The following is a 23663-nucleotide window of genomic DNA, read 5'->3' as shown; positions in this document are numbered from 1 at the left end:
ATAAATCTCTCAGGACTCCTGGTGATCCAGTGTCATCCAGTGGAAAGTGTGTTGCCCACATTCAGCTAAGGCTCTCGCGGGAACATTGGCTCCTTGCTGTGATCTACCAGGAGTTGGACAAGTGTTAAACAACTCTTCGAATAGATAAACCACCTTTTGGTGGAGTGGCCCCTTCATGATTCCTGGGTGTGTTCATTACCATGTCCCCATGCCAAAAAAAACACGAGCTCCCAGTCCCCTCTTCCCCCCCCCCCCCCCCCCCCCCCCGCACACACACACACCCACACCCACACCCCCATCTTTGCAAATCAAAAGTAAAGGAGCATTCATGCTCTGCATGTGCTCATTTACCTTAGGGCAGGCACAAGATTCATGTTACCTAATCTTGTGAATGGGCAAGCATTTGTACTGACTTTGCAAAGTACTGCTCAGCACATGCGAATATACACACACACGCAAAACTCTGTGCAAAGCCAGTTGTCCACTGAGAAAATGTATTCATGAAAAGCTTACCTGCAGTTATGATTTCCAGAAAAGCATTTGCTTGGGAAGTAAGCTTTGCTTTGCTTGGCCTTAGTTCTATTGCAAACCCTATAAATCCTTGTCTCAGTGAAGGGTGTAATAACTTTTTAATGACGCGGAGTGTGAGCAGATGGTACATTTTAAAATAAATAAACCTCTATGTGATATTAACCCTTTGCTCAGTGAATTTCTTTAGCTCACTATATGAAGCATGTTTTAACCTTTTGAAATGTTGCTTTGTAAGATTTTAAATTTGAGCGCGCAGATGAAATACATAGAACATTTCTTTGAAGTATTTTTTTAAATAAACTGAAAAAGTGCTGAAGTTGTCCTTTCTTTATTGTGATGTTCTTTGCAAATCATTCTTACATAGAATTAATTGTACAGACAGGCCATTCAGCCCCAGTAGTCAGTAGTGGTTTTAGCATTCTACATGATCCGTCTCCAGCCCTCTTCATTTCACCCTATCAGTATGTTCTATAAGCGGAAGCAGTTTAGCCTATTTAGCACTCCATAGTATTGATGGTTTTACAGGAACTGCAGCTTAACCTGGTTAAACAGTCCTTTGATAATCCAATGAACTACATAAGAGGATATGCCACCATACTATACCGTCAACATCTCAAAGCACTTCAAATGGAGTAGATTATATTAAAATTTGTTATTGAAGCAAATGTAGCAGTTAACTTGCAGGCAGAATTGAGGTGGATTGTCAGCTGATCAATGCATCTTTCTCCCATTTCCCTATCTCTCACTCAGCATTGCTCCTCTCACTGTACCCCCTTTCTCATTTGTCTCTCCCTGCTACCATTCACTTCTCATTCTCTACCCCTTTCTATTTTCAACCCCTCTTTTCCCTTTACGCCCCTGCTGCTCAGTGTGCATCTTAGTCTTCGCATCCACACATTCTCTCCTAGCACCAGCTGTATTAGTTCTTGAAGAAACCAATTGTGAAATATTCAGTACTTAAGCAACTTGCTCAAATCAAGCTGTTTTTATTGATCATTCACAATCTTCAATCTATCTAAGCACTTTGTACAAAGCATAGTAAATACTGAGAAAGATGGCTGATACTTCTAATGATGATAATAAGTAGTGGTGTTTGGAGTACTGAATAATTTTTCCAACAATGTTTGTGCTTTGTGAACTTGCACAGATTCCAGTTGCTGCCAGTGCCCTGCAACAATTTTTATTTCAACATCTATTCTGAGCTATTGCTCCACTGAGGAGCACATTTAGATTTATCGTAACTAATTGTAAACTTAATTACATTCCAGCCAGAATATTTTAGCACATTTAGCTTTACGTGCAGTTTGTCAATTAGGAAATTGCCCAGTTTTTATTTGTTCTATTCTTATGAAGGCAATGGAATCAGCAGGTAAATACTATCATCACTGAGTCAGCAGGTGGGAGGTTCAAGTCCCACTGCTTGCTTTAAACAGTGCTAAAGATGTTTAAAGGAGTATGCAAAATGAAATCAGCTATTTGGTATTAGAAAATTGAATTAATTGGGTGATTGGAATCAAGTAATATTGAGTGAGTAAGTAATTAATGTAGGCTGATGTGCTTGATGAAATACTGCATTAATAGGGGGAAACTCTGTGATTCTGACTAAAGATACTGGATAAATGAAATGTTCTGTCCTCCTTTGTATAGGTCTGTAGAATGAGAGTCTATCCTTTTGGATGGATTAAAACGGTTATAACAAAGAGCAGGTGAATGCACCCCAATGTCTTGACTGAGATTTATTCTTCAACTAACGTAGTGAAACTGAACTATCCCTCCAATTATCTCATTGCTGTTTGTGGGAGTGTCCTTTGTGCAAACAGCCTGTTGTGTTTTGTACTCTGTTAAACATCAAAACAGTTAAACAGTCTTTGATGGGATACTAGTCAGCTGTGTTTACTACATTACCACACTGTTTACATTTTAAATGTACTTCATTGGATGTTAGGAACATCCCAAGTATGTGAAATGTGCTATAGAAATACAAATTGTTGTTTTTCTTTCTACAGAACCACAGAGAAATATGGTATGGGGAGCTGACCTCAATAGATTCAGAATACAACAAATAAAAAACAAATAAATTAATTTTTAAAAAGGGATAATGCTTGCAGGGTCAATTATCAAACTGTTTGCTGTCAGATACATCCTTATCCCACCCCCTCAGCTACGTCAAAACAGCAGGGTGGGAAGTTCAGAATGCTGTGAACATAGAATTAGTCTCATGGTAAAATCACAGGATATTTATTCATCTGAGTCTGCAGTTTTGTTTCTACCTGTGGCCCTGTTGTTCTAATTCACCCCACAATCCTCATTGATTCTCATATCCAGGGCAGGTAAAAAGTAAAATTACCTCTGCACTCTCACCATTACACACATCCAGGATAGGGACAGCATGGGATTAAATACTGAATAAACCTTCCACAGTAGAATTTTTTTTATTTGTTTCTGTGATGTACTGTCACTGACTGGGTCAATGTTGTCCCTGGTTGTCTTTGAGAAGGTAGTAGTGAGCTGTCGTCTTAAAATGCTGCAGACTATTTGGTATGGGTACCACTACAATTCTGGGGGACAGAGTTCCAGGTTTTTGACTTAGTGACACAGGAGGAATGATGATAGTGTGACAGGAACTTTTATAAAGAGCCTTGCTGAAGTATATCTTGTAGATGCTACACACTGCTGCTTGTAAGCATAGGTGTGGTGGGAGTGACTGTTTGTAGATATAGTACCAGTCAAGTGGGATGCTTTGTTTAGGATGTTGTCAAGCTTTCTGAGGGTAAGTGGAGAGTATTCCACCACACTGGAGGAGAAAGTGAGGACTACAGATGCTGGAGATCAGAGCTGAAAACGTGTTGCTGGAAAAGCGCAGCAGGTCAGGCAGCATCCAAAGAGCAGGAGAATCGACGTTTCGGGCATGAGCCCTTCTTCAAACACATTGACTTGGATCCTATTTACCACCCCCTGAGAAAAAGATAGGAAATGACATTGCCATAGGAAATGACATCACTGACCCAAAGAACCTTAAACATATAAATAGAAAGCGGGCTACACGACCATTGCTTCATTCGGGAGGTTCACTGAAGATGTTACCTAGTACATTGATGAAACGTCTGAAAACAAACCTTCCAGCGATGCGAGGAAACCTATATCGTGGGTTTCCTCCGGGTGCTCCAGTTTCCTCCCACAGTCCAAAGATGTGCAGGTAAGGTGAATTGGCCATGCTAAATTGCCCGTAGTGTTAGGTAAGGGGTAAATGTAGGGGTATGGGTGGGTTGCGCTTCGGCGGGTCGGTGTGGACTTGTTGGGCCGAAGGGCCTGTTTCCACACTGTAATGTAATCTAATCTAATATATCCTGGATGCTTCACATTCTGTTTTCCAAAATAAGTCTTCAATCTCTTTTCTGTTTGGCTAAACAGTTTTGGCTAAACTGATTTAGTAATTAGACTAACTCATTCATCTTTTAATCATGGTATCAACAGCACTGTGTCACTGTTTCTCAGGGATTGCATAACTTCTTTTGTGGTCCACAGTCAGATTTCCACCAGTATTTCCTGTTGGATGAATTGCAGTTCTTGTTATTTAGGTATTCCCTCTGCAATAATATGTAACGTATTTCTCCCAAACTTATATGTAAACTATTTGTGTGTCATAAAATGTGGTTTCACATTGTTTCTGCGCAGGACCATGAGTTAGCAATAATTACAATGCATTGACACAGGAGGGCAGCAACAGGCATTATAAATACATCCAATGTTACTTAAGCTTCAAGACAAATTAACACATTTCTCCCTTGAGTCTTTTATAACCGGAGGGCATTGGAAAAATGTTTACAGTCAAATAAATACATTGTCGCGTAATCACTTTTGTGGGGTGGGGAGGAGCGGGGACGGGGATGGGGGGGATGGGGATGGGGGTGGTGGGGGGGGTGGCAGGTGGGGGATGGGGAGGGGCAACGGTGGGGTGGCAGTGGGGAGTGGGGGTTGGTGTGGGGAATGGGGGTTGGTGTGGGGAATGGGGGTTGGTGTGGGGAATGGGGGTTGGTGTGGGGAATGGGGGTTGGTGTGGGGAGTGGGGGTTGGTGTGGGGAGTGGGGGTGGTGTGGGGAGTGGGGGAGTGGGGGAGGGATGGGGAGTGGGGGAGGGATGGGGAGTGGGGGAGTGGGAGAGGGGTGGGGAGTGGGAGAGGTGGGGAGTGGGGGAGGAGTGGGGGAGGGGTGGGGAGTGGGAGAGGTGGGGAGTGGGGGAGGAGTGGGGGAGGGGTGGGGAGTGGGGGAGGGATGGGGAGTGGGGGAGTGGGAGAGGGGTGGGGAGTGGGAGAGGGGTGGGGAGTGGGGGAGGAGTGGGAGAGGGGTGGGGAGTGGGGGAGGGGTGGGGGGTGGGGGAGGGGTGGGGGGTGGGGGGAGGGTGGGGAGTGGGGAAGGGGTGGGGAGGGACGGGGAGTGGGGGAGGAGTGGGAGAGGGGTGGGGAGTGGGGGAGGGGTGGGGTGGGGAGTGGGGGAGGGGTGGGGTGGGGAGTGGGGGAGGGGTGGGGAGGGACGGGGAGTGGGGGAGGGGTGTGGAGGGACGGGGAGTGGGGGAGGAGTGGGGGAGGGGGGGAGGAGTGGGGGGGGGGGAGGAGTGGGGGAGGAGTGGGGGAGGGAGGGGGGTGGGGAAGGAGTGCGGGGGAGGGAGGGGGGTGGGGAAGCAGTGTGGTGGGAGGGAGGGGGGTGGGGAAGGAGCGGGGAAGGGAGGGGGGTTGGGGAATGGGGAGGGGGGGTCGGGAGTGGGGGAGGAAGGGGCGTAGGGGTGGGGAGCGGGGGAGGGAGGGGGGGTGGGGTGGGGAGCGGGGGAGGGGGGGTGGGGTGGGGAGCGGGGGAGGGAGGGGGTGGGGTGGCGGGTGGGGAGCGGGGGGGGTGGGGTGGGGAGTGGGGAGGGAGGGGGGTGGGGTGGGGAGTGGGCAGGGAGGGAGGAGGGTGGGGGTTGGGGTGGGGAGTGGGGAGGGAGGGAGGGGGGTGGGGTGGGGAGTGGGGAGGGGGTGAGGGAGGGAGGGGGTGGGGTGGGGAGTGGGGAGGGAGGGGGGTGGGGAGTGGGGAGGGAGGGGGGTGGGGAGTAGGGAAGGGACGGGGGTGGGGCGGGGGAGGGACGGGGAGGGACGGGGGTGGGGTGGGTAGTGGGAGAGGGATGGGGTGGGGAGGGGGAGGGACGGGGTGGGGTGGGGAGTTGTGGAGGGACGGGGGGAGGGATGGGGGTGGGGGGATAGGGGGTGGGGGGTGGGTATGGGGGGATAGGGGTGGAGGGGTGGGGGATAGGGGGTGGGGTGAGGGAGGTGAGTGTGGGGGGATGGGGGGGTGGGGGTGCGGGGGATGGGGGGTGGGGGGGAGAGGGGGGTGGGTGTGGGGGGATAGGGTGTGGGGGGATAGGGGGTGGGGTGAGGGGGGTGGGTGTGGGGGGATAGGGGGGTGTGGGGGTGGGGGGATAGGGGGTGAGGGGGGTGGGCGTGGGGGGATGGGGGGTGGGTGTGGGGGGTGGGAGTGGGGTGGGTGTGGGGGGATGGGGGGGTGGGGGTGAGTGTTGGGGTGGGGGTGCGGGGGTGGGTGTGGGGGTGAGGGTGGGGGTGCGGGGGTGGGTGTGGTGGGTGTGGGGGTGCGGGGGTGGGTGTGGTGGGTGCGGGGGTGGGTGTGGGGGGTGCGGGGGTGGGTGTGGTGGGTGGGGGGGTGCGGGGGTGGGGGGGTGAGTGTGGGGGTGCGGGGGTGGGGGTGGGTGTGGTGGGTGGGGGGGGTGCGGGGGTGGGTGGGGGGGTGGGTGAGTGTGGGGGTGCGGGGGTGGGTGTGGTGGGTGTGGGGGTGAGTGTTGGGGTGGGGGTGCGGGGGTGGGTGTGGTGGGTGTGGGGGTGAGTGTGGGGGTGGGGGTGCGGGGGTGGGTGTGGTGGGTGTGGGGGTGTGGGGGGTGCGGGGGTGGGTGTGGTGGGTGCGGGGGTGGGTGTGGGGGGTGTGGGGGTGCGGGGTTGGGTGTGGTGGGTGGGGGGGGTGGGGGGGTGCGTGTGGGGGTGGGGGGGTGGGTGGGTGAGTGTGGGGGTGCGGGGGTGGGTGTGGTGGGTGGGGGGGTGCGGGGGTGGGTGGGGGGGTGAGTGTGGGGGTGGGGGGGTGGGTGTGGTGGGTGGGGGGGTGCGTGGGGGGGTGGGTGAGTGTGGGGGTGCGGGGGTGGGTGTGGTGGGTGTGGGGGTGAGTGTTGGGGTGGGGGTGCGGGGGTGGGTGTGGTGGGTGTGGGGGTGAGTGTGGGGGTGCGGGGGTGGGTGTGGTGGGTGTGGGGGTGCGGGGGTGGGTGGGGGGGGTGCGGGGGTGGGTGTGGGGGTGCGGGGGTGGGTGTGGTGGGTGTGGGGGTGGGTGTGGTGGGTGGGGGGGGTGGGGGGGTGAGTGTGGGGGTGCGGGGGTGGGTGGGGGGGTGCGGGGCCGGTCTGAGTTTGGGAGGTGCTTTGGGGATTAAATGAATGAATTGTGACCAAAGTGAAGCCTGAGGCTTGGCACAGAAATGGTTAACCGGGATCGTGCTGTGCCCTTTGTTGACGGAGGGGCCCGTTCCAGTGGGCGGAGCCAGCCTCATTAAATATGCAGCAGCAGAATGATACACCACCTTATTATGTATGCAGCCTAATCGAATATTAATACAATGATGAATATTCATGAGAGTTGCCGTTTCCGCGATGGAGATTCTGGGCCCGAGTGAGAACGGGACCCAGGGACAGGGGGTGAATACCGGGGGAGGGGGGTAAATACCGGGGGGAGGGGGGTAAATACCGGGGGAGGGGGGTGAATACCGGGGGGAGGGGGGTAAATACCCGGGGGAGGGGGGTGAATACCGGGGGAGGGGGGTGAATACCCGGGGGAGGGGGGTAAATACCGGGGGAGGGGGGTGAATACCGGGGGGAGGGGGGTAAATACCCGGGGGAGGGGGGTAAATACCCGGGGGAGGGGGGTAAATACCGGGGGAGGGGGGTGAATACCCGGGGGAGGGGGGTGAATACCCGGGGGAGGGGGGTGAATACCGGGGGAGGGGGGTGAATACCGGGGGAGAGTGTGTAAATACCCGGGGAAGGGGCTAAACACTTTAGAAGGGGATAAACACCGGGAGAAGAAAGTAAATACTCAGGAGAGGGGGTAAATACCGGGGGAAGGGGTATATACAGAGGAATGGAAAATACTGGGAGGACTGGAACCATCAGGGTGGGGGGGGTGCAAATACCAGGAGGAAGGGGCAGCAATAAAGGAGAAGGGGGCTGGGCAATAGCATGGGGGTGGGGGAACACTAGGCGGGAGTCTGGGGACAGGGGTATATTTCAGAGGGGGTTATGAGGGGGTGGGGATTGGCAGAACAGAACTGGGTTGGGGACGGTCACATAATGTTGCTCCAGCATTGGGGTAGGTTGGGGAGTCTCTTTCAGAGTCCCAGAGGGAGGGGTAGGGGAGATCTGGATTTTTGGGGAGGCTTGGGGGTCCCAGATGTTGGATGGGTCTCTGATCTGAAGGTTCTGAGGGAGGGGGTGGGGTGGGGGGGTGTGGGAGTGGAGGCATGGTATGAGTAACCTGGCGGAGGAGTTGGGGAGGAGGTATTTCAGGTGGATGGACATTGGGGAGGGAGCTGTGCTTGAACTCTATAACTGAAGGTTTTGGGGTTGGGGAATATTTTTGTTGTCATTGAGTTAAAATCAGTAACGTCACAAACCCCAAACTGAGCTGCTGTTTTCAATTCTCTTTTGAGGATAAGATGAGCCCCTGATGATTCAGCACCAAATGGCCTCGAAAACAACTGACACCATAACGTGGTACCAGAGAAAGGTATGTACCTGATATTTGGGGATGACGGCCATTCCACCCACCTAACCTATGTTGGTATTAGGTTCCACATGAACCAGTTCCCATACTTAGAATATCTACAGTGCGATAAGAGGCCATTTTGCCCATCATTTCTGCACTGACCCTCTGAAGAGCACTCCACCAGATCCAGCACCCCACCCTATTCCCATAACTTCACATTTCCCAAGGCTAACCCACCTAACCAGCAAATCCCTAGCCACAATGGGGCAATTTCCCATGACCAATTCACCCTAACCTTTGGACTATGGGAGGAAACCCACACAGACACTGGGAGAATATGTAAACTTTACACAGACAGTCATACAAGGGTGGAATTGAACCCAGGTCCCTGGTGCTGTGAGGCAGCAGTGCTAACCACTGTGACACTGTGCTGCTCCACCCTTCCTCCACCTGTGGACATATCACGTATCAATGCTTTTTAGGAGAGGTGATGCCAGAGTGATATTATCAGAAAACAACTCCTTGTGGAGGTTTCTCATTCTGTCTACACTGTGGATAACGAGGTTTCTCCTGAATTCTGTATTGGATTTATAAGTGACTGCCTTTTGTTTTTGGCTCTGAGTTTCTCGTCTCTCCAACATCAGATACAGGAGAAGGCCATTTGGCTCCTCCATCCTGCCATTTAAGAGATCATGGCTAATCTGTCCCCAACTTCGGATCGTTCACGCTAGCTTCTTGTCATCCTTAATTTCCTGATATTTCCTAAAAGCTAACCACTTCCTCTTTAAATATTTTCAGTGATCTAACCTCCACAACTCTCAGGGGTAGAGAACTCCAGACATTCACCACCCTCTGAGAGAAGAAATAGCTTCTCACCTCAGTTTTAAATGAGTGTCCCCTTACTCCGTAACTATATCCCTAGTTTGAAATTCCCCCACTAGTGGATGCATCTTCTCAACATCTACCCTTGTCAAGCCCCTTCAGAATCTTGTATACTTCAATAAGATCACCCTCATTCTTCCAAACACAAATGAATAGAGTTGGAAAGTGTGGCACTGGAAAAGCACAGCAGGTCAGGCAACATCTGAGGGGCAGGAGAATCGATGTTTTGGGCATAAGTCACCTACATTTCTGATGAAGGGTTTATGCCTGAAACATCGATTCTCCTGCCCCTCAGATGCTGCCTGACCTGCTGTGCTTTTCCAGCACCACACCTTTTGACTCTGATCTCCAGCATCTGCAGTCCTCACTTTCTAGTAATGAATAGAGGCTTAACCTGTTTAGCTATTTTTGATGAACCAATCCCTTTATCCCAGGAATCAAATCCAGATGAATCTCTTTAAAACTGCCTCCATTGACACTTCCTTAACTATAGTGACCAAAACTGTACACAGTTCTCCAGCTCAGTCTCACCAATCCATTCGACTTTTGAAATACTCAAAGATTGTATTTCCACTGCCTTTTGGGCAAGAACTCCACGATTGATGACACTGAGAAAACATTCTCCTTTTCTCTGTCTTAAATGCTGGATCCTTTATTTTCAAACAGCAAGCCCTAGTTCTAGATTCTCCCAGGAGAGGAAGCATCCCTTTTACATCATCCTGACAAGTCTCCTCAAAATCTTATCTATTTCCATTAAATTACATTTTACTCATCCACACTCCAGGTCCAAGGCTAGCAAATAATAGAACTAATTTTAAAGATAAAAATCACACAGCACCAGGTTATAGTCCAACAGGTTTATTTGGAAGCACTAACTTTCGGAGCTCTGCTCCTTCATCAGGACAACCACCTGAAGGAGCAGCGCTCCGAAAGCTACTGCTTCCAAATAAACCTGTTGGACTATAACCTGGTGCTGTGTGATTTTTAATTTTGAACACCCCAGTCCAACACTGGCATCACCAAACCATAATTTTAAAGATCTTTATTCGGTCATCCCTCAGTCTTCACTTTGAGACTCCGGTCTTTCCTTACGGTTATAATTCTGTGATTCTAATTTGGTTCAAAATTATTAATTTATAACATTTTTGTTGTTTTGTGTTTCGTGGTCCTTATTTGTTTTGATTAACTGTTTTGATGAATTAGCAGAAACTGTAGCAGTTCCCCATGTGGTTTTGATCAGTTTGAACAGCAATATATTGGGCAGGAATTCTGCCCCTGAGGTTTACAACATTGAAAGTAGCTGTAAGATTTTATTGTCTGTTTTCAACTCGGTCCTCGTTCACACACACACAGACACTTGCATTCCAGTCACTCCCTCATGCTCACAGCCACCTATACACCCTGACCACCATATTCACTCAGGTTCCTTAGAAAGCGCCTTCTGAACCCATGATCACTTCTATTTGAAGGACAAGAATAACAGATACATGGAATACCACCATCTGGAACTCACCGTCCTGACTTGGAAATATATCATTGTTCCTTCAGTGTCATTGGGTCAACATCCTGGAATTCCTTCCCTAAGGGTGTTGTGGGACTACCTATAGCACATGGACTGCAGCGGTACAAGAAGGCAGCTGAAACACTTGGGAGAAGACTCCAGCCACTCCACGCACTCTACCCAGGAATTCCTTAAGATCAAAGACACCAATGTCAGGACTTTTAGAGGACAATGAGGTCATGGTTTCCTTTGACGTAACAGCCGTATTCATATCAGTAAACATCACCCTGGCCAAAAAAGCAGTGGGCGGCACGGTGGCACAGTGGTTAGCACTACTGCCTCACAGTGCCAGAGACCCGGGTTCAATTCCCGCCTCAGGCGACTGACTGTGTGGAGTTTGCACATTCTCCCCGTGTCTGCGTGGGTTTCCTCCGGGTGCTCCGGTTTCCTCCCACAGTCCAAAGATGTGCAGGGCAGGTGAATTGGCCATGCTAAATTGTCCGTAGCGTTAGGTAAGGGGTAGATGTAGGGGTATGGGTGGGTTGCGCTTCGGCGGGGCGGTGTGGACTTGTTGGGCCGAAGGGCCTGTTTCCACACTGGAAGTAATCGAATCTAAAACACTGGCCTCACTGCCAGACGAACCAAGGACAGAAATACCTGACAGCACCAACTCCATCAGCAATGACAGCATCCTCAAACTAGTAGACCTGTGACTCACAGCCCACTTCACCTTCAATGACAAGACCTACAAATAAATCAACGGGATGCCCGTGGGATCACCAATGTCAGGACTTTTAGCCAATGACCATTTAAATGCCCTTAAAGTTGGCGAGTCTACTACAGTTGCAGGCAGGGCATTCCACGCCCCTACTAAGCTCTGAGTAAAGAAACCACCTCTGACATCTGTCCTATATCTATCACCCCTCAATTTAAAGCTATGTCCCCTTGTGCTAGCCATCACCATCCAAGGAAAAAGACTCTCACTATGCACCCTGTCTAACCCTCTAAATATCTTATATGTCTCAATAAAGTCACCTCTCAACCTTCTCTCTAATGAAAACAGCCTCAAGTCCCTCATTCTTTCCTCATAATACCTTGTCTCCATACCAGGCAACAGACTCCCCTTCCTCAATATCATGGTGGAACTCATAGCCAATGGAGAGCTACAGACCAGCATTTACGGAAAGCCACACACATTGACTAGAGACTCCAATACAGGAGCAATCATCCCAACACCCACAAACGGAGCTGCATCAGAACATTACTTAAATGAGCCACAACACACTGCAGCACCCGGAACTATGAGAAGCCGAGGAAAAACACCTGTACGATGTATTCAGGCAGAATGGGTACACGATAGGTGCAGTCTGCCGATTCCTACACAACCGACCTAAACAGGAAGACACAACATGCCCAGGGACTCTAGCCACCTTGCCACACATCAAAGACATCTTGGAGATGACGACCAGATTACTCTGGCCCTTAGGCATCATAAGAGCCCACAAACTCACCACCATCCTGAAACAGCTGCTGATGAATTTAAGCGGACATCATTTACAAAATACCCTGCAAGGACCGCAACAAACATTACATTGGATAGACGGGCAGGAAACTAGCCATCAGGATATGTAAGCACCAATAGGCCACCAAAAGACATGACCAACTATCGCGTGTATTCTTATACACAGATGAAGAGGGATAACACTTCGACAGGGACAATACATCCATCCGAGGACAGGCTAAACAAAGACCCATACAAGAATTCCTAGAGGCCTGGCATTCAAACTGGAACTCCACCAATAAACACATCAATTTGGACCCCATTTACCAACCTCTCAGAAACAGAACCGGAAATGATATCACCCACCACAACAGACCAAGACACATAAATAGCAAGCGGGACAGAACATCAGCGCTTCACCAGAGGCTCACTGATGATGTTATCTGGCATGGTGATGAAACATCTGAGAATAAATCTACCAGCTCAGGGAGCAAACTTACAACCTGAGCTACAACTCTTCTCCAAAATCACAGACTATTTTTCTATTGTGAGTTATGCTTTGGCAATATGTTCACAGTCCTAATACGATGGACTGCAACAAACAGAACAAGATGGAGTGTTCCATGTGGCTTTCATCTAATAACCTGCCTGATTGGAATTGTTCTGTTTCAGATTGGAGCATATGATCAACAGATCTGGGAAAGGTCCATCGAGCAAACTGAGATTAAGGTGAGCTGTGTGAATAATGTAACCATTTAGAATGTTCTGTGCATCTCACTCCTGGTTTAGAGACTCTTTGTCTCTTTGGAGTGTTCCCCAAATGTTGGGGCAGGAAGGATGGTGTGCCTGGTTGCGACGGTGTGGGTGCAGTGTGAGTTAATGGGAGTCATTAATGTTGGTGCATTGTCAAAACATGGCCCTACAATTTTTCATAAACAATCACAACTTTGTTTTCAGTAAACCAGAAAGGTGCAAACGATTCCCGCCGTTTCTGATTCTGGAGATTATTTTTAAATAAGAGGTGAAATTTGAAAATAGTAATTGTTCTGCTCCCAGAGAGAGAGAGAGTGCGTGCTTTTAAAATGAGTGCCAATAATTTGCTTACTTTGAGTGTAAACTGGACTGTGTGCAGTAGGTTCCACTTGTACAAGACATGGATACAAACAATGTCCTGTCTGACCTATCTTTCTCACACTGACCAGGTGAATCTGTCAATGCTTATTTGCAGGGACTGCGAAGCCGACCAAAGAAAACAGGCCGGATAAAGGTTGACCTGATAGATGTCGACCTTGTCAGAGGTGAGAGCGGCGAGGGGAGTTCTCGGCATTCATTAATCACGTATCATCCAGCTCAGTCAAACAGCAAATAGCCACAATATCACCTCATCCCGATGCGCGTGCGCATGCGCGAACACACACACACACAGCTTCTGAACAGTAACAGGACAGATCATATGGAGAGGGTCAAGAATCTAACTTCAGGCACAGCAGATATGAGGAAAACTCATAGGGTCTGTTTCCATGTACATCTCTATGACTCTTCGGTCCAACCCGTCCATGCCAACCAGATATCCCAACCCAATCTAGTCCCACCTGCCAGCGCCCGGCCCATATCCCTCCAAACCCTTCCTATTCATATACTCATCCAAATGCCCCTTAAATGTTGCAATTGTACCAGCTTCCACCACATCCTCTGGTAACTCATTCCATACACGTAATACCCTCTGCGTGAAAAAGTTGCCCCTTAGGTCTCTTTTATATCTTTACCCTCTCACCCTAAACCCATGCCCTCTAGTTCTGGACTCCCCAACCCCAGGGAAAAGACTTTGCCTACTTATCTTATCCATGCCCCTCATAATTTTGTAAACCTCTATAAGGTCACCCCTCAGCCTCCGACGCTCCAGGGAAAACAGCCCCAGCCTGTTCAGCCTCTCCCTGTAGCTCAGATCCTCCAACCCTGGCAACATCCTTGGAAATCTTTTCTGAACCCTTTCAAGTTTCACAACATCTTCCGATAGGAAGGAGTCCAGGATTGCATGCAATATTCCAACAGTGGCCTAACCAATGTCCTGTACAGCCGCAACATGACCTCACAACTCCTGTACTCAATACTCTGACCAATAAAGGAAAGCATACCAAACGCCTCCTTCACTATCCTATCGACCTGCGACTCCATTTTCAAGGAGCTATGAACCTGCACTTCAAGGTCTCTTTGTTCAGCAACACTCCCTAGGACCTTACCATTAAGTGTATGAATCCTGCTAAGATTTGCTTTCCCAAAATGCAGCACCTCATATTTATCTGAATTAAACTCCATCTGCCACTTCTCAGCCCATTGGCCCATCTGGTCAAGGTCCTGTTGTAATCTGAGGTAACCCTCTTTGCTGTCCACTACACCTCCAATTTTGGTGTCATCTGCAAACTTACTAACTGTACCTCTTATGCTCGCATCCAAATCATTTATGTAAATGACAAAAAGTAGAGGACCCAGCATCGATCCTTGTGGCACTCCACTGGTCACAGGCCTCCAGTCTGAAAAACAACCCTCCACCACCACCCTCTGTCTTCTACCTTTGAGCCAGTTCTGTATCCAAATGGCTAGTTCTCCCTGTATTCCATAAGATCTAACCTTGCTAATCAGTCTCCCATGGGGAACCTTGTCGAACGACTTACTGAAGTCTATCGATCACATCCACTGCTCTGCCCTCATCAATCTTCTTTGTTACTTCTTCATAAAAACTCAATCAAGTTTGTGAGACATGATTTCCTACACACAAAGCCATGTTGACTATCCCGAATCAGTCCTTGCCTTTCCAAATACATATACATCCTGTCCCTCAGGATTCCCTCCAACAACTTGCCCACCACTGAGGTCAGGCTCACTGGTGTATAGTTCCTTGGCTTGTCCTTACCACCCTTCTTAAACAGTGGCACCACGTTTGCCAACCTCTAGTCTTCCAGCACTTCACCTGTGACTATCGATGATACAAATATCTCAGCAAGAGGCCCAGCAATCACTTCTCTAGCTTCCCTCTGAGTTCTCAGGTACACCTGATCAGGTCCTGGGGATTTATCCACCTTTAACCATTTCAAGACATCCAGCACTTCCTCCTCTGTAATCTGGACATTTTTCAAGATGTCACCATCTATTTCCCTTCAGTCTATATCTTCCATATCCTTTTCCACAGTAAATACTGATGCAAAATATTCATTTAGTATCTCCCTCATTTTCTGTGGCTCCATACAAAGGCCACCTTGCTGATCTTTGAGGGGCCCTATTCTCTCCCTAGTTATCCTTTTGTCCTTAATATATTTGTAAAAACCCTTTGGATTCTCCTTAATTCTATTTGCCAAAGCTATTTCATGTCCTCGTTTTGCCCTCCTGATTTCCCTCTTAAGTATACTCCTACTGGCTTTATACTCTTCTAAGGATTCACTCGATCCATCCTGTCTATACCTGGCATATGCTTCCTTCTTTTAACCAAACCCTCAATTTCTTTAGTCATCCAGCATTCCCTAGACCTACCAGCCTTCCCTTTCACCCAAACAGGAATATACTTGCTCTGGATTCTCTTTATCTCATTTCTGAAGGCTTCCCATTTTCCAGCCGTCCCTTTACCTGCGAACATCTGCCTCCAATCAGCTTTTGAAAGTTCTTGCCTAATACCGTCAAAATTGGCCTTTCTCCAATTTAGAACTTCAACTTTTCGATCTGGTCTATCCTTTTCCATCACTATTTTGAAACTAACAGAATTATGGTCGCTGGCCCCAAAGTACTCCCCCACTGACACCTCAGTCACCTGCCCTGCCTTATTTCCCAAGAGTGGGTCAAGTTTTGCACCTTCTCTAGTAGGTACATCCACATACTGAATCAGAAAATTGTCTTGTAGACACTTAAGAAATTCCTCTCCATCTAAACCTTTAACACTATGGCAGTCCCAGTCGATGTTTGGAAAGTTAAAATCCCGTATCATAACCACCCTATTATTCTTACAGATAGCTGAGATCTCCTTACAAGTTTGTTTCTCAATTTCCCTCTGACTATTGGGGGGTCTATAATACAATCTCAATAAGGTGATCATCCCTTTTTTATTTCTCAGTTCCACCCAAATAACTTCCCTCGATGTATTTCCGGGAATATCCTCCCTCATCACAGCTGTAATGCCATCCCTTATCAAAAATGCCACTCCCCCTCCTCTCTTGCCTCCCTTTCTATCCTTCCTGTAGCATTTGTATCCTGGAACATTTAGCTGCCAGTCCTGCCCATCTCTGAGCCACATTTCTGTAATTGCTATGATATCCCAGTCCCATGTTCCTGACCATGCCCTGAGTTCATCTGCCTTCCCTGTTAGGCCCCTTGCAGTGAAATAAATGCAGTTTAATTTATTAGTCCTACCTCGTCCCTGCCTGCCCTGACTGTTTGACTCACGTCTGTTCTCAACTGTACCAGTCTCAGATTGATCTCTTTCCTCACTATCTCCCTGGGTCAAGGGAGGCAGTCAATGCAGGACTGAGGGTGTTGTATTTAAATACACATAATGTATGAAACAAGCTAAATGAGTTTGTAGCGCAGTTTGAAATGAGTAGCTCTGACGTTGGGGGTATCACAGAGACGTGGCTGCATGGGGATCAGGGCTGGGAACGAAATATCCAAGGATAAACTTCCTGTTGAAAGGATGGGCAGGTCGGCAGCGGGGGCAGGATTGCCTTATTAGTAGGAAATGAAATTAAATCAATAGCGAGAAGCGACAGACGATCAGAAGATGTAGAATCTGTGAAGGTAGATTTGAAGTCCCGCCACTCCTTGATAGGAGTTGTGTACAGGTCTCCCTAACAGTAGTCAGGGTGTGGGGAAGAAAATAAATTATGAGCTAGGAAAGGCATGTCTGAAAGGCACAATCATCATGGGGGACTTCAACATGCAGGTGGACTGGGAAAATCAGGTTGGTAGTAGAACTCAAGAAAAAGACTTCATGGAATGTCTATGAGATGGTTTATGGAGCAGCTTGTGGTAGAACTCACTAGGGAGCAGGCAGTTCTGGATTTGGTGATGTATAAAGAGGCAGACTTGATTAGGGAGCTTGAGGTGAATGAACCCCCAGGGGGCAGTGACCATAATATGAGAGAATTCACCCTGCAGTTTGAGAGGGAGAAGCTGGAGTCAGATATAATGGTATTACAGTTGAGTAAAGCTAACCACAAAGACATGAGGGAGGAGCTGGCCTGAGTTGATTGGAAGGGGAACCTAGAGAGAAAATGGGGGAGCAGCAATGACAGGAGTTTCTGGGGTAATTCAGGAGGCACAGCAGAAATTCATCCCAAGGAAGCAGAATCGTACTAAGGGGAGGTTGGGGGAACCGTAACTGACAGGGGAAGTCAGGCACGGCAAAAAAATGAAAGAGAAAGTATTCAATGTGGTGAAACCAGAGGATTGGGAAGCCTTTAAAGATCAGCACAAAAAAATTATAAAAGTCATAAGGAGGGAAGAAGATGAAATATGAGAGTAAATTAAGTAGTCATATTAAAGAAGATTGCAAGCATTTTTAGACATATAAAAGATTAGAGAGAGGCAAGAGTGGACATTGGAGCACTGGAAAATGAGGCTGGAGATGTAATGGGCAACAAAGAAATGGCAGAGGAACTGAATAGGTACTCTACCTCAGTTTTCACAGTGGAAAACACCAGCAGCATAGCAGAACATTAAGTTAGTCAGGGAGCAGAGGTGAGTGTAATGGCCATCACTAAGGGGAAGGTACTGGGGAAGCTGAAAGGTCTGAAGGTGGATAAATCACCTGGGCTGGATGGACTAACTCAGGGTTCTGAACGAGGGAGTGGAGGAGATTGTGGAGGCATTGGTGGTAATTTTTCAGGAATCACTTGAGTCAGGTAAGGTCCCAGGAGACTGGAAAATAGCTAATGTAATGTCCATAGTTTAAAAGAGGAGACAGATAGAAGACAGGAAGTTATAGGTTGGTTAACGTGACCTCAGTCATTGGTAAGATTTTAGAGTTCATTATAAAGGATGAGATTACGGAGTACTTGATAAAATAGGACTGAGTCAGCACAGATTTGTCAAGGGAAGTCATGCCTGACCAGTCTGTTAGAATTCTTGGAGGAGGTAATGAGCAAGTTAGATAAAGGAGAGCCGGTGGATGTGATCTATTTGGATTTCCAGAAGGCGTTTGACAAGGTGCCACACAGAAGGTTGCTAAATAAGATAAGAGCCCATGGTGTTAGGGGCAAGGTGCTGGCATGGCTAGAGGATTGGCTAACAGGCAGAAGGCAGAGAGTGGGGATAAAGGGGTCTCAGGATGACAGCTGGTGTCTAATGGAGTTCCACAGGGGGCAGTGTTGGGACCACAACTACTCACGTTATACATTAACGATCTGGATAAAGGAACTGAGGACATTATTGCTACATTTGCCGATGTCACAAAAATAGGTGGAGGGCAGATAGTGTTGAGGAAGTGGGGAGGCTGCAGAAGGACTTGGACAGGCTGGGAGAGTGGACAAAGAAGTGGGAGATGGAATATAATGTGGGAAAGTGTGAGATTATGTAATTTGATAGGAAGAATAGAGGTGTAGATTATTTTCTAAATGGGGAAAGGCTTCAGGAGTCCTAGTTCAGGATTCTCTTAAGGTTAACATGCAGGTTCAGTTGGCAGTTAGTAAAGCAAATGCAATGTTAGTATTCATTTTAAGTGGACTAGAATACAAGAGCAGGGATGTATTCCTGAGGTGATGTAAGGCTCTGGTCAGACTGCGTTTGGTATATTGAGAGCAGTTTTGGGCCCTGTATCTAATCAGGACTCTCAATCTGTACTCAACGAACTGAGATGAGGAGGAATTTCTTCAGCGGGTGGTGAATTTGTGGAACTCATTGCCACAGAAGACTATGGAAGCCAACTCATTGGGTGTAGTTAAGACAGAGATAGATGGGTTCTTGATTGGTAAGGGGATTAAAGATTATGGAATGGGGTTCAGAAACATAGCAGCCAGGATCGAATGGCAGACCAGACCTGATGGGCCGAATGGCCTAATTCTACTATATCTTATGGTCTTAAGATCATTCAGGCATCTGAGCCTGTCCCACTGTTTAATTAAATTGTGCCTGATCTCAACTCCATTCATTTACATTTACAATGGAACCTGCCAATGTAAACATGTCACACTGTCCTGTGTTCCTTGCTTTGGTGGGGACTAAGAGTGGATAGTGAGGACAAATGGCCAACCAATCAATTATTGCCCTCAGTTGTAATTAAAATTGTGTGAAAAATTCACAGATACTATGTAGTTCATGTAGTGATTTACATGAGTGTACAGTGTCTATGTTGTACAATCCCATTGGGAAATGTGAAGGAATTTAATCTCCCTGAGAGTTGTGAATGTTGGAATTCTCTGCCACTGGGAGTAGTGGAGGCTACGTCACTAGAAGTGCTTAAAGAGGTGTTAGGTAGATTTTTGAAATATTGGAGACCTGGCACAAAAGCCTGCAGCAGAGCAGCTAAGATGTAATGGAATGACAGCAACAGGCTTGATGGGCTGAATGGCCTACCCCTACTCTTATTTCTTATGTTCCTGTAGCTTTGAGCAGACAGATGCTGGGAGCGTCAGAGGGCTCCTTCTGTTCTGATCCGATTATGTTGTCCCTGAGGAAGAGTTCACTGAGTATCCACAAGGGGTAGGAGAGGTTTGAAACTCACTTTCCACAAACAGCAGTGGATGCTGAATCAGTTGTTCAGTTTAAATCTGAGATAACTAAGTTTCCATTAAGCAAAGGAATATGTGCCAAAAGCAGGTCTGTGGAGTTAGACCAGAGATCACACATGACCTTGATCAATGGTGGAACAGGCTCGAGGGGCTGAATGGCCTAATCCTGTTCCAGTAGTACTCGCCTTACATTCCCCCTTCATTGAGAGCTCCATGAGGCTTCAGGATAGAGTATGATGCACGGCAGTCTGAAACATCATTTGTTGGAATAAAACAGCTGTATTTTGTTTGTGTTCTGAGCAAATTATATATATGCATAGAATTTCAGGATTTTCTGCCCAAATGGTGCATACCCCACATAAACCCCCCATCCAACCTGCTCCACATCTGTCAGCTTCTTCCTCTTTGGTGGGTTTATCCAGCTTCACCTCAAACATATCAATTCCCTGCACCCCTCTGTCCTGTTGTTGTCCTTCTAAAGATGATTCATGCCTTATCCATTGCCTCTCTATCATTACTAACTGGCTTCCCTTCATTGTCCAGGGTCAACGTTCGTCAAAGCCAAACCAGAGAGTCCCTGGACCTCTCTCACTCGGAAGGGAATAGTGCGAGTCTTGTTTTTCCCATTTTTCTATCGATGGTGGATCCAGGTAACCTCACTGGGTACCTTCACATGGCTACTGGCTCTCTACCTCTTGGAAGGTGCTTTACAAGAACTGTCTTGATCATTCACCAGCCATTGCAATGTCATTTCTGAGTTATTGTGCCAGACTGGATGTTGATTCCATTGCCTGTGTTTGTGTTCTCAGTGATGTCGATTGGTCTGTATTTGCTGGTGCCTGTCTTCTATCTCAGTGAGATTGTGAGCCCGATGGTTCTGATGCTGCTGCTGGGGACGGTTCACTGCCAGATCGTCTCCACACAGCGAAACACCCCATCACCTACAAACGGAAGCAGATGCAGGAGGTGAGCCCTGAGCTGGGAGAACTCAATAACCGAGACCCGGTAACGGAAAGTGAACACACACTGTGATTCTCCGATTTCGATGTATTAACAATCTTACATCCGTGCACAATTGCATGTCAGCATTTTCCCATTACCTCTCACCAATTTGGTTGACAAGACCGTGGAGAGATTTCGACATGAAGTTGTGAGATTTCAATGGAAGACATTGAGGGAAAGATGGGCAGGTCAGCAAGTCCATAGTCAATGGGTTAAAAATCACACAACACCAGGTTATAGTCCAGTAAGTTTATTTGGAAGCACTAGCTTTCGGAGCGCTGCTTATTCATCAGGTGGTTGTCTCCAAATCATAGTCAATGTGACTTTGGTTTTATTAATGTTGGCCATTACTCTCCTCTTTCTAATGTAATCTTTTCAAGTTGGGATTGGCTTCGTGCTCCTTTTCCCACTGCGCCTGGGGCCTGAGTATGCCATTTGTTTTTCAATGTCCAGAACTGAATCCAATGCTCAAAATGCGGGTTTGAATGGAACTCAGGAGGGGAGGCAATGACCTAGTGGTATTCTCACTGAACTGATAATCCAGATACCCAGGTAATGTTCTGGGGACCCGGGTTTGAATCCCACCTTGGCAGGTGGTAGGACTCGAATCCAATAAAACATCTGGAATTAAGAGTCTAATGATGACCATGAATTGATTGTCGGGAAAACCCATCTGGCTCATCAATGTCCTTTATGGAAGGAAATTGCCATTCTTACCCAATCTGGCCTACATGTGACTCCAGACCCACAGCAATGTGGTTGACTCTTACTTGCCCTCTGGGCAATTAGGGATAGGCAATAAATGCTGGCCCAGCCAGTGATGCCCATGTCCGTGAATGAAGTAAAAAAACTACTGGACCCAGCGTTCAAGGTGGGGGTCTGATTGGAATTGTATCCATCTGAAGTTTGACCTTGCGGCTCCCCTAGATTATTTCCTGAAGATTATGGATTTGATCGTGTCATTTACTTCTTCCTCAGGGCAACACAGGCAAGAACCCTATCGAGGAAAGTTGGACGTTGCAACTCAGGCTCTGGGTCCAACCCTGGGAGAGTAAGTCTCCTCAGTGATTCTGTCAAGGTTTGATGCTTAAACTGTCCATGAATGTCCTGTACACAAAAGTCAGGGCAAATCTGCCCCATCAATCTACCCTCGATCATCAGTAAAGTGATGAAAGGTGTCAGAAACAGTGCTATCAAGCAACACCTGCTCAGCAATAACCTGCTCAGTGACACCCAGTTTGGGATCCCCCAGGGCCACTCAGCTCCTGGCCTCATTCCAGCCTTGGTTCCAACATGGATAAAAGAGCTGAATTCCAGAGGGGAGGGAGAGGGACAGCCCTTAACATCAAAGCTGCATTTGACCGAGTGTGGTATCAAGGTGCCCTGGCTAAACTGGAATCAATGGGTATCAGGGGGCAGACTCACCACCGGTTGGAGTCATACCTGGGACAAACAAAGACATTAATAAAAGAAAATACTGCGGATTTTAGAAGTTTGAAATTAAAACAGAAAATGTTGGAGAAACTGCAATCATCTGTGGAGAGAGAAGCAGTTAATAGAGTCATAGAGATGTATAGCACGGAAACAGACCCTTCGGTCCAACCCATTCATGCTGACCAGTTATCCCAACCCAATCTAGTCCCACCTGCCAGCACGCAACGCATATCCCTCCAAACCCTTCCTATTCATATACCCGTCCAAATGCCTCTTAAATGTTGCAATTGTACCAGCCTCCCAGCACTTCCTCTGGCAGCTCATTCCATACACATACCATCCGCTGGGTGAAACAATTGCCTCTTAGGTCTCTTTTATATCTTTACCCTCTCACCCTAAACCTATGCCCTCTAGTTCTGGACTCCCCATCCCAGGAAAAAGACTTTGCCTATTTACCCTATCCATGCCCCTCATAATTTTGTAAACCTCTATAAGGTCACCCCTCAGCCTCCGACGCTCCAGGGAAAACAGCCCCAGCCTGTTCAGCCTCTCCCTATAGCTCAAATCCTCCAACCCTGGCAACATCCTTGTAAATCTTTTCTGAACCCTTTCAAGTTTCACAACATCTTTCCGATAGGAAGGAGACCAGAATTGCATGCAATATTCCAACAGTGGCCTAATGAATGACCTGTACAGCCGCAACATGACCTCCCAACTCCTGTACTCAATACTCTGACCAATAAAGGAAAGCATACCAACCGCCTTCTTCACTATCCTATCTACCTGCGACTCCATTTTCAAGGAGCTATGAACCTGCACTCCAAGGTCTCTTTGTTCAGCAACACTCCCTAGGACCTTACCATTAAGTGTATGAATCCTGCTAATATTTGCTTTTCCAAAATGCAGCACCTCACATTTATCTCAATTAAACTCCATCTACTATTTCTCAGCCCATTGTCTCCATGGTCCAGATCCTGTTGTAATCTGAGGTAACCTTCTTCGCTGTCCACTCCACCTCCAATTTTGGTGCCATCAGCAAACGTACTAACTATACCTCTTATGCTCACATCCAAATTATTTATATAAATGATGAAAAGAAGTGGATCCAGCACCTGTTTTGAATTTTTGGATTCAAATGAGGACATCCCTGCAGGAGTTTCTCAGGGTAGTGCCCTAGGCCCAGCCTTCTCCAGGTGCTTCATAAATGACCTTCGTGAGGTCAGAAGTGGAGACATTTGCTAATGTTTGTGTGATGTTCAGCACCATTTACAGCTTCTCAAATACTAAAGCAGTCCATGTTCAAATGCAGCAAGACTTGG

General features: G+C 47.9%; 1 protein-coding gene across 3 annotated transcripts in view; it reads left to right on the top strand.

Annotated features, from left to right (window-relative positions):
* The first annotated feature begins 7135 nt into the window (after positions 1 to 7135).
* LOC140467498 (protein PHTF1-like) overlaps positions 7136 to 23663 on the top strand; it is a 49977-nt gene continuing 33449 nt past the window's right edge. The window contains exons 1-7 of one of the 3 annotated variants that reach the window (XM_072563914.1): positions 7136 to 7249; positions 8260 to 8336; positions 12872 to 12928; positions 13428 to 13497; positions 20452 to 20610; positions 20718 to 20874; positions 21889 to 21961. In XM_072563914.1, coding sequence (XP_072420015.1) covers positions 8277 to 8336; positions 12872 to 12928; positions 13428 to 13497; positions 20452 to 20610; positions 20718 to 20874; positions 21889 to 21961 — 576 coding nt within the window. In that variant the 5' untranslated portion in view covers positions 7136 to 7249; positions 8260 to 8276. Of the gene's footprint in view, positions 7250 to 8259; positions 8337 to 12871; positions 12929 to 13427; positions 13498 to 20451; positions 20611 to 20717; positions 20875 to 21888; positions 21962 to 23663 lie in introns of those variants that run through there. The other 2 variants (XM_072563915.1, XM_072563916.1) reach the window with 2 other exon arrangements.

This window comes from Chiloscyllium punctatum, chromosome 45 (genome assembly GCF_047496795.1).
Source record: "Chiloscyllium punctatum isolate Juve2018m chromosome 45, sChiPun1.3, whole genome shotgun sequence".
Taxonomy (NCBI): domain Eukaryota; kingdom Metazoa; phylum Chordata; class Chondrichthyes; order Orectolobiformes; family Hemiscylliidae; genus Chiloscyllium; species Chiloscyllium punctatum.
This window is presented reverse-complemented; position numbering and strand designations above follow the sequence as displayed.